The 10,053-nt window shown below is 46.2% G+C and overlaps 1 protein-coding gene across 1 annotated transcript; it reads left to right on the forward strand.

Moving 5' to 3' along the window:
- Nucleotides 1-3,205: 3,205 nt before the first annotated feature.
- On the forward strand, nt 3,206-9,976 carry znf710a (zinc finger protein 710a). Its single transcript, XM_076089062.1, has 5 exons — nt 3,206-3,250; nt 5,213-6,697; nt 7,384-7,575; nt 7,672-7,846; nt 8,235-9,976. The coding sequence occupies exons 1-5, from the start codon at nt 3,206-3,208 to the stop codon at nt 8,402-8,404; spliced, it is 2,067 nt and encodes a 688-aa protein (XP_075945177.1). The 3' UTR covers nt 8,405-9,976.
- The last annotated feature ends 77 nt before the right edge of the window (nt 9,977-10,053 follow it).

Raw genomic sequence — 10,053 nt, forward strand, 5'->3', positions numbered from 1 at the left:
TGTGTGTGTGTGTGTGTGTGTGTGTGTGTGCGTGCGTGTGTGTATAGATAGAGAGACTAACCTACAGATGAGACAGAGTTACTCCAGTGTGTTGTCAATGCGAGTACGAACTCACATTTGTTTTAACCAGAGAAAAACGAAAGAAAACAGGGAGTTGTCATCAATGAGTCTTCTGCCGTTTTAAAATTCATTGAGCTTTTCTCAGGGGGAAAGCAGACAGCTGATAGCTGAATCTGTCCCCCCCACCCCCCACCCCCCACCCCACCACTCAGCCCCCAACACACACATCCACCCTCTTGCTCACATCTTTCTCTCTTCCTCTTGCTGGACAAAAAAGTTATAACTTTGACCTATATCACAGAGAGGATGTGACACTGGACTGCATGGTTGTCCTCCTATAGATAAACAACGCGGCGAACCAGGCCGGGGTTTAAAAAAACGGACAAGAAGTCGCTGGTAGAAATACAGTAAGTCATACGGACACCCGTGTCAGAAGTGTGTTGTTTCAGGGCTGTGGGGAACTGAAAGCGTGTTGGTTTCAATGGTGTGTGTGTGTGTGTGTGTGTGTTTGTCACTGATCTCAGACATCAGACAACTTGCGCACACGCAACCACGTACAAACACACATTTGAAATCCCAGTTGAGGGTTAGTACACTTGAGAGCAGGGCAATGGTTGACTTCCCTTACTCTCTCTCTCCTTCCTCATATGCTCACAGGAACCTGTCAAATCTAAGACCTGAAAGTTTTACGCTTATTATCCACCATAGCCTTTCCCAGTATGCTGTAACCCCCCCCCACACACACACACACACACGCAAATGTACCCAAAGTAAATGGACAAGCGAGCAGGTTTTTTTCTTCTTTTTGCTGTTATGAAGATTCAGGCCTGGAAAGGAGCCAGTGTATTTCTTCCCCAAACTTTTGTTGTCTGTGTCTTTTTCATTTTCCCCATAGGCTAGTTCTGTGTTGTTTTATGTACGTGTCCCTTGTTGTTTCTTCCATGTGGTTTCTTTGTCTTTCAGCCTCTTATCTCTTTGTTTCTTCCCTTGCTCTCCTTCTATTTTCTCTCCCATTCTCTCCCTCGACTTCCTGCTATCTCTCCCCCTCACTCACACCCTCACTCAATCTTTCTCTTTCTCTCTCCCTCCCCTCCTCTCCCCTCCCCTCCCTGCCTGCCTCCCTCGCGCTCACTCTCATTCCCTATCTCTCCCTCCTCCCCCCTCCGCTCCCCTTTCTCTCTATCTTTTTCATTCTCGCAGCACTCCCAGCCGCTGATGATTGATCAAGGTTTTCAAGGTTTGCCCTTTCCTGTTATTTAGTAGGAAATGTTTATGCACAGTCCTCAGCCTTACAGTCACAATTGGCATCTGTCCACACAGTGCTTGTCGCGCTCGCCTGCACCTAAACATACATTTCTCAAATGCACTTTATTTTTCCTTCTCCCCACACATTTCCCTGTTTACCAGTTAAAATGGGTAAGGTAAGCTCTGGTATAATGGAATACCTGTCTAATTATCAGGATCATCTTCAGAGCCGACTACTTAAGCACACAACCTGTACTTTGCCTGCAGGTACTCTGCCGCACTGTTTCTCAACACAGCCTGAAAGAAATCTGGAAGTTCAATAGTTAATGTCTTCCCTTGCTGTTTTTCCTTTTCCTCACTCTCTCCGTCTCTCTATCTCCTTTCCTCTCTCCATTCCCTTTGCTCTCCACCCCCCCTCCCGTCCCCCCTCCCTCCTCCTCCACCTCCTCCTCTTCTTCATTTTGACCCCCCCCCACCCCACCCCCTCCTTCCTTTTCTCTTTTCTCTTGCTGATGGACTCTTCTTTTTTATTTTCACACTCCACCATCCCCCTTTTTTCTTCTCTCTTTTTCTCTCTCCTTCTTTCCTTTCACTGCATTTTCTTTCAACCCTCTATCTCTCTTCCCATCCCCACCCTCCCACCCTCCACCACCCCCCTCCCCTCTTTCTTTTCTCTCTCTTTTATTCTTTCTTTCTCTTTATTTTGCCACATCCTTTCTTATGCCTCAGCCCCCCTCCACTCCCCCCTCCCCCATCTCTCCTTTTCCTTCTTCCTCCTTTTTGCTGCATTCTCTTCTTCCCTCCCCCACCCGGCTCTCTTTCCTCTCTCCCTTTTTCTTTCTGTCTCTCTCACCCACCCACCCAACCCCCCCCCCCCCTCCTCCTCCTCTTCCTCCACTCAGCTTCACTCCCCCTCCCTGTGCTTCTTTCTTCCTTATTCTTTCTCCCCCACGTCTGTCTCCCTCCCTCCCTCTCTCTTAACAGCTTTTCTCTCCTTTCTTTCTCCTTCTTTTTTCTTTTGTCACTCATTTTTTTTTTCTTCTTCTGAATTTCTCAGACAGTATACTTCAGGCTGTCTCAATAGTTAATTAGTTTGAATCTAGAAATAATGACAGCAAACTACATGGTCTCTGGAAAGTTTATATTTTAGCATTTCTCAGACATTATCTGTCTGACTGTTTTGCTGCTGACAGACGCACCTCCACCCATACTCTCTCTGAGTGTTTGTGCGTGTTGTGAAAGTGTGTACGTGCCTCTATGTGTGCCTGCATACACACACGTATAGAAATATGTTTGTGCGTGTGTAAATTCACATATATCGGTGTGAGAGAAACAACTGATTTGATTTTATAACTGTTTGTACGTTTGAGCACACACTCGTAAAAGAAAAGGAAATGCAAAGTATTAAGTGTGATCAAGAAAAGATAGAGCTTGTGTCTCTGTGTGCCTTCAAGAGAAATGTGTGTTGAAGGGTCATGCTGAATTGTATGTAGTGAGAAAGGGAGATAAGATGTGTATTTGTGTGTGTCTGTGTGTGTGTGTGTGTGTGTGTGTGTGTGTGTGTGTGTGTGTGTGTGTGTGTGCGCGTGCATGTGTGTGTTTGTAAGAGAAAAGAGGAGAGAAAGAGAAGTGAGATGGGAAGGAGAGGGTGGGAGGAAGAGAAAGAAATGGGGTGATGCTGTGTGTGTCTCTCTCTGTCTGTCTGTCTGTGTGTGTGTGCGTGCGTGCATGTGTGTCTGTGCGTGTGTGTGTGTGTGTGTGGTGGGGGGGGGGGGGGGCTAGGCACAGTCAGTTCTGATAACAGCAACAGTAGGAGGAGGATGAGCCGTGGGACCGCCCCACTCTCCCACAGATATAAATAGGAGGTGGATTTTTTTACTCCACTCATTTCTCCTGAAGGATGAGATCCCTGAAACACCTCAAACATCACTCCAGGAACAATGTGGTGAGTTTGTAACCCAAAGATGGAGAAAGATGTGTTGCTGCTTAGGGTTAGGAGGGGGGCTGGTGGTTACTTGTTTGGCAGTTTGTTAGTGAGGTATTTACACTCTTGTCTGTGAGGGGAAGCGAGATTACTTTTTACATTCATATGAGTCGCAGTGAGAACATCTTTTCAAAAAAAGATACGAGTTGTGTTTCTATCTCTGCCGCACGTTTTCTGCTGCTGCTCTAATTGTTTGTCCTTAGGTGTCTCTCAGATGCAACTTTAAATGTGAAAGTACGTACTCTTGCAATTACTACCCTACCTTCTCTTTCTCCTTGTCATTTGTCTTTTTCTCTTTCATTTTGTCAGCCTTTCATTTTGCTGTGTTTTTTCTTCTTTCTCCAGCTCCCCCTCCTTCCCTCCCTCACTCCTTCCCCTCTCTCTCTCTCTCTCACTCACTCACTCTGTCTTTCTGTCTCTCTCCGCCCCCCCCCACACCCCCCCTCGCACACCCCCTCCCTCTCCTTTTCCTTTCTCTCTTCCCTCCTCTCACATGCTCACTCAATCTCTCCTTCCCCTTCCCTCCCCTCCCTCTCCTCCCCTCTTTCTTTATCTTTCAGCCCCTCCATCTCATTTCTCTCTCTGTCTCCCTCCCTCCACTCCTCCCCCGCCCACAGCTCTTTCTCCTTCTCTCCATACCTCCCTCCCTCCCTCTCTTTTCTCTCACACACACACATGCTTTCAAATACACATCCAGTCTCTTTCCTTTTCTTTCTCACAAACACACAGTCTGTCTCTGTCTGACTACTTTAAAAGCAGTAATTATAAATGACGTGGTTATCAGGGCATCCAGGTCTACTCCCCTCTCCCAACACACACACACTCACACACACACATAGATACACACACACACACACACACACCTTTATTCCTGCTCTATCTCCTCTTCCTTTCTCCATCCACTCTTTTCTTTCCTCTTAGTATTGCGTCAAGAAAGGAAGCAGCTCTTGCATGGTGCGTATGGCACAGAGTGAAGACTAGTGTCTAGTCTGAAAGAAAGTAGGGGTCAGATCTATGCTGAGGAATAACCTGAAACCATTGGCCGACAATACTCGCTTCTCCTTTACCACAGATAGCCAGTTTGGTTTGTACCACAATTTCTTCCTCACAGTTCCGCTTTTACAGGCGGCGGGGTAAACATGTGCGTGTGGGTCTGAAACACTTCTGAACCATACCATTATGTTAGCGAGTCTTATGCATCGGTCTGGAATACAGAATGAGCTCGAAGCTCAATCGAATGTCTGTTATGGATATGAGACTGCCTGGTGGCATATATCATCTTGTTAAGGAAGCCCAGTGTGGCAGGCATTATGAAGTCGGCTACGGCAAGTGTAGAGCCGAGGCGCTCTGGTCCCCATGAATGAGACGGATAGGACCAGCGATGAGCTGACTTCGGTCAGCCCGGCTGCCCCGGGACCCCACAGGAAGTGCTGAGGACAGTCCACGGAAGTCAACTTCCTGGCTGGACCTGCATCCCTTGTTGTGTTCTTTATTATTCTAAAGCCTGTCAAGGAAGGAAACGGGGTGCTAACACAGATCTGCCTTATCTCCTCGGTCGAATGTTATGTGGATTCCGAGCAAAGAAACAAGGAACAGTATGAATGCAGCTTTCACAGTGTAACCCTGAAAAACATTGTCTTAATACTCTACTGGAGTCCTGGGAGGGCAAGATAGTGTTGCTTCTGGTGACAGTTTGGATTCTTAAAAACTAAATCATATCATTTTAATATTCTGGCAACAAAAAACCTTATTTTTGTACTTATAGTAAGGTTTCCAATATCATGAGGCTACAATGGGGAAATGGGGTTATATGAGGAAACATTGTGTACGGCAGGGTTTGTAATAACGGAGTCATAAAGAAAACACACAGGGAGATATTATTTCTTCAAGTTCATTTTTTAAAAACTTGTACGTTTCTTCCAGGAGGAGGAGAGTAGCCGCTTTGTGCGGACCTACCCAAAGATGACAGAGGGCCACGTGGATGTGGGCACTCAGACGGAGCCCGTGGTGGTACTATCTCTGGCTCAGGCTGCCGTTCTTGGCCTCATCTCCCAGAATGAAATCTTTGGAGCCACCATTGCTCCTAATGGCTTTTACACTGGAGAGCCCAGAGAGTGTGCCCCTCCTCCACCTGAGTCAATGGAGTATGAGTATGCAGATCAGCTAATAGGAGCCAATGGGGACTACCTGGCTGAGCCTGCTGGCGAGACGGAGCCCCAGCCCCACTGCAGTGAGAGAAGAAGGCCCGGGCCCCGCGGGAGGACCAAGAGGCCCAGGAGTGAGGAGGGTCACCCACACAAAGTAACAAGTCCACAGGCTCAGGTCAAAGGTGAACGGCTTGAGTCTGATACCCCTCCTTCCTGCATTCACATTAACAGCAGGCGAAATCCCGGCAAGTCCAAGGATCCAGTCAGCCAACAGGGATCTCTGAAAGAGGAGCAAGCCTGCGGAGACTGTCTCTCATGTGCGAGAGAGACACCCAGGCCGCAAACAGACGGACAGCCAGAACAGGAAGGAGAAGAAAACATTGGCAAAGAAAGACAGAAGAAGGAAGAAGATTTGGTGGTGGAGGAGGAAGAATTGGAGGAGGCACTAAACCTCAAGACCAGCGGGGACACTGGCAGTCCTCTGGAGAGCCGCTTTTATGAGTCCAATGAGGTGGCCTACGAGTCCGCTGACATGGCCCTGCCGGGAGAGTATGAGGAGAACGGCCAGGCCATGCTGTGGTCAGACCCAGAGGGCCTTGCCAGGCGAATGCAGATCGACCGGCTGGACATCAACGTACAGATCGACGAGTCTTACTGCGTCGATGTGGGAGAAGGTCTGAAACGCTGGAAGTGCCGCATGTGTGAAAAGTCGTACACGTCCAAATATAACCTCGTCACTCATATTCTGGGCCACAACGGAATTAAACCCCATGAATGTCTACACTGTGGAAAGCTCTTTAAGCAGCCGAGCCACCTCCAGACTCACCTGCTCACCCACCAGGGAACCAGACCTCACAAGTGCACAGTTTGTGAGAAGGCCTTCACGCAGACCAGCCACCTGAAGAGGCACATGCTGCAGCATTCGGACGTCAAGCCCTACAGCTGCCGCTTCTGTGGCCGCGGCTTCGCCTACCCCAGCGAGCTGAGGACCCACGAGAACAAACACGAGAACGGTCAGTGCCATGTCTGCACCCAGTGCGGTCTTGAGTTCCCAACCTACGCGCACCTGAAGCGCCACCTGGCCAGCCACCAGGGCCCGACCACATACCAGTGCACAGAGTGCAACAAGTCCTTTGCTTACCGCAGCCAGCTGCAGAACCACTTGATGAAGCATCAGAACGTGCGGCCTTACGTTTGCCCCGAGTGCGGCATGGAGTTCGTCCAGATCCATCACCTCCGACAACACGCTCTCACCCACAAGGTACTGGCACCGCACACCCTCGCATTTAAGGTAGTAAAACCCAGACGTTGGGCCTTCGTCAACCAGTTTATGTGTTCAACACAAAAACCCAAATAGGTACATACTCACTCTATATTTAAAATGTCATTATCAAGATATAAACATATACGTTTTAATTATTTTAGCATCACTCCTTCAGAGTCCTCTGTATGAATCCTCATAGGAAAATGGGAGGGTATTGCACACTTGCACCACAGTCTTTCCTCCAAAACCAGTTGCTTTGTAAACATAGCCTTCAAAGGCCTTGAGTTTTTTTTGTTTGGCTCAACCCCCCACTTGCATGTGTTTTGTGTTGTGTGTCATTCGCAGAGCTACTTCCCTTTGTGTCTGATGAATCACCCTGGTCTTTCTCTCCATTTCATTACATAGGAAAAAAAATATTTATTTTCATGGCATTTGGTTTTGTTAAATATTAAAATTAAAGTCAAATATATGTTGAAACAAGAAAAAAAGTTAAATCTCTTCATTGTTTGGCTGTTTCCACTCTACTTAGCGGGAGGGCTAATGTAACCTACATGTGTTGGACCGAAAGCCAGAATGCAAATGCTCCTTGTGTGTTTTCCCTCTGTGACTCATTATTTATTTTCCTCTAAACCATATATTAAGCCAAATTAATTAAGAGGCCCAAACACTCTTTGTTTCTGCAGGGTATGAAAGAATTCAAGTGTGACGTCTGTGCCAGAGAGTTCACCCTGTCTGCCAACCTGAAGAGACACATGTTGATCCATGCCAGTGTGAGGCCGTTCCAGTGCCACGTCTGTTTCAAGACATTCGTCCAGAAGCAGACCCTTAAAACGCACATGATCGTCCACCTGCCGGTCAAGCCTTTCAAATGCAAGGTGAGTGAAGCCAGTGGAGTTGTACTTCAAGATCACTGGTTCCCACTGCGATTGAGCCGGGAGGGGTTCTGACTATCGCACTCTTTTGTCTCTCAGGTGTGCGGAAAGTCATTTAACAGAATGTACAACCTCCTCGGCCACATGCACCTCCACGCCGGCAGCAAGCCCTTCAAGTGCCCATACTGCAGCAGCAAGTTCAACCTGAAGGGGAACCTCAGCCGACACATGAAAGTCAAACACGGCATCATGGACACCTCAATAGAGGGACATGGTGAGTACCTCCATTGATCATCAATATATTACACTCTCTGCGATGAAACAGATGAAACTCCTTGATGATATTCGATGATGGGTTGTGTGTGGCACATTTCCTTGTGAGGCTGCTCGGTGGGCTTCATGTCGCATTATTGTCACTCAGTCTGCCCCCAATGCACTTTGACTCAGCATGCACTGTAATCGAGTGGCCAAGTGTTTTGATGTTTCTCTGTCACTCCCTCCCCGTGTGATTAGTAAATATAGCAGTGCCTGGATTAGACATGCTTGTCTCTATCAGTAGAGGCTGATACAGAGACAGAGGGGCCATGTGTCTTTGGGAAGAGTATGTGTGTGTTGTTGAGGACAGAGTGGGATGATTTTTGTGTATTTGCTTCCTTCATCAGGACCCCCCAAAGACACAGAAGGCCAGGAGGACTACGAAGAGGAGAGCTTTGAATTCAGCGAGCGAGAAAACCGAGCTAACAACAACAACACACCAGACATTGCTAAACTATCTCAAATGGAGTATTACAGCACCTATGGGAAGGGCACAGGGCGCTTCAGTACTGCATGAATTATTGAAATGACCCCAAATTGAATATAAGTGAACTAATGAAAACAGGATTGCTTTTTTGCTTTTAAAAGCATCGTGCTTGGGTTGTTCTTCAAGTGTGTGAAGAAACCCAGCAAACTGCACATTCATATGCACTGGAATCACTCGTAATGCTACGAAATTTGGAAATATATACTTTTTACCTTATTACATATTTTTCATCTCTAAAACACAGCAAATCTACTGAATACATATATTATATTTGAGAAAAGTGGACTGCCTAAAACAGGACCATTTAGGTAAAGTGAATAGATATATATACGCAAATACATCGATGTTGTCAGTTGCTTAAAAACAGGAACATCATCCGAGCAGAATTTAAATAGCACATTTTTAGCTACAACCTTTAAAGCATATGACGTTAAACTGCACTTACTCATTCAGACCATCCCGGTCTCTCTCAAGGCTGCCGGGGTAAACTAATGTGAAGAGTTAAAGGGAAGAAGTCATTTCACAAGCCAAAGCTGATCAAGTTGCAAACGTTAATGATTCACTTTGATCTTTACTGTGATAAATTCAATTTGAGGTCTGCAAAATGAGTTATGTTCAATTGGATTTGCGATCTGTGTTTAATTGTATATTATTGTACAGAATGTATCAGTCCTCTCGTATGGTGGCTGGTACTCTAATCAGTGCGTTGCACTGAGGACCACTGTGTCTACTTTTTAGGTTTTTCATTAACAAGCATCACCCTGTATTGATCTCTAGTCTATGAATGTAATTGTTTCTGTGGAATGTTTAAAGACTCTAATCAAAACATACGTTTTAAATGGTAGGACCCCTTTACCAAAGAATTAGATCAAATCTTGCAGCTACGGGGACTGTAAGTCTCTTTTCCTTGCTGTTGTGTTGAGCTGGGACATTAGATTTCTTGGGGTCCAATCGCAGACCTCATGAAATTACATTCAGGTCCCCCCCCCCCCCCCCAACCATCTGTAGATCTTCTCTAAAGATTACCACAGAGAACAGACTGTGGCACAGCTTCTCTTTCAACCAGTCTCACCGTTTCTCTCCATCCAGGCCTTCACGAGACTGCAGCATTTTTCAGAGGCAATGCAAACCCTGCATTCATATTGCAGTTCTGTTTTTTTTTTTTTTTTTATGGATGAATCTCAACAAGAAGTGTCCCAAAAAAAACTCAAGACACAAATATTAAGTGCCCCAGTGTGTCTGCAAGAGCATGCCATCCATCATGCTGCACACTGGTCCCGAGTGATGAACGACAACCTCCCGACATGTGACAGGGCCGCGGACCTTGTGGAAAATGATTTGGGAAATGCTCAATATATTCAGTTTCCCAGTGCTTAGCTTTTCAAACTTGTAACCTGCAAAAGAAGTTATCCATTTGCGATGTTGATAGAGCGCATTTAAAATACAAAATGCTCAATTTTGTGAGTTTTTCCAGCTTCTGTGTTCATTCCATCACGTGATGAGTGATGATTCAAAAAGGGGAAGATGTTCAGCTTATATGGAATTCTGTATTAGACATTAGTGTGGAGATAATGTTGATAGATATGTACGTACAATGTTGTGTACCAGACTGTAAAATAATAAATTTATTTACCTTTAAAATGGCCGACCTTTATTTGCTTTGAAACAACAAAAACTAC

The sequence above is a fragment of the Anarhichas minor genome, unplaced genomic scaffold, assembly GCF_050575085.1.
Source record: "Anarhichas minor isolate MPS153535 unplaced genomic scaffold, ASM5057508v1 ptg000011l, whole genome shotgun sequence".
NCBI lineage: Eukaryota > Metazoa > Chordata > Actinopteri > Perciformes > Anarhichadidae > Anarhichas > Anarhichas minor.

Coding starts and splice junctions, on each gene's coding strand:
- znf710a (XM_076089062.1), top strand. CDS start 3,206: ATGAGATCCCTGAAACACCTCAAACATCACTCCAGGAACAATGTG. Junction 6,698..7,383: donor AACACGCTCTCACCCACAAG/GTACTGGCACCG, acceptor TTGTTTCTGCAG/GGTATGAAAGAATTCAAGTG. Junction 7,576..7,671: donor TCAAGCCTTTCAAATGCAAG/GTGAGTGAAGCC, acceptor TTTGTCTCTCAG/GTGTGCGGAAAGTCATTTAA.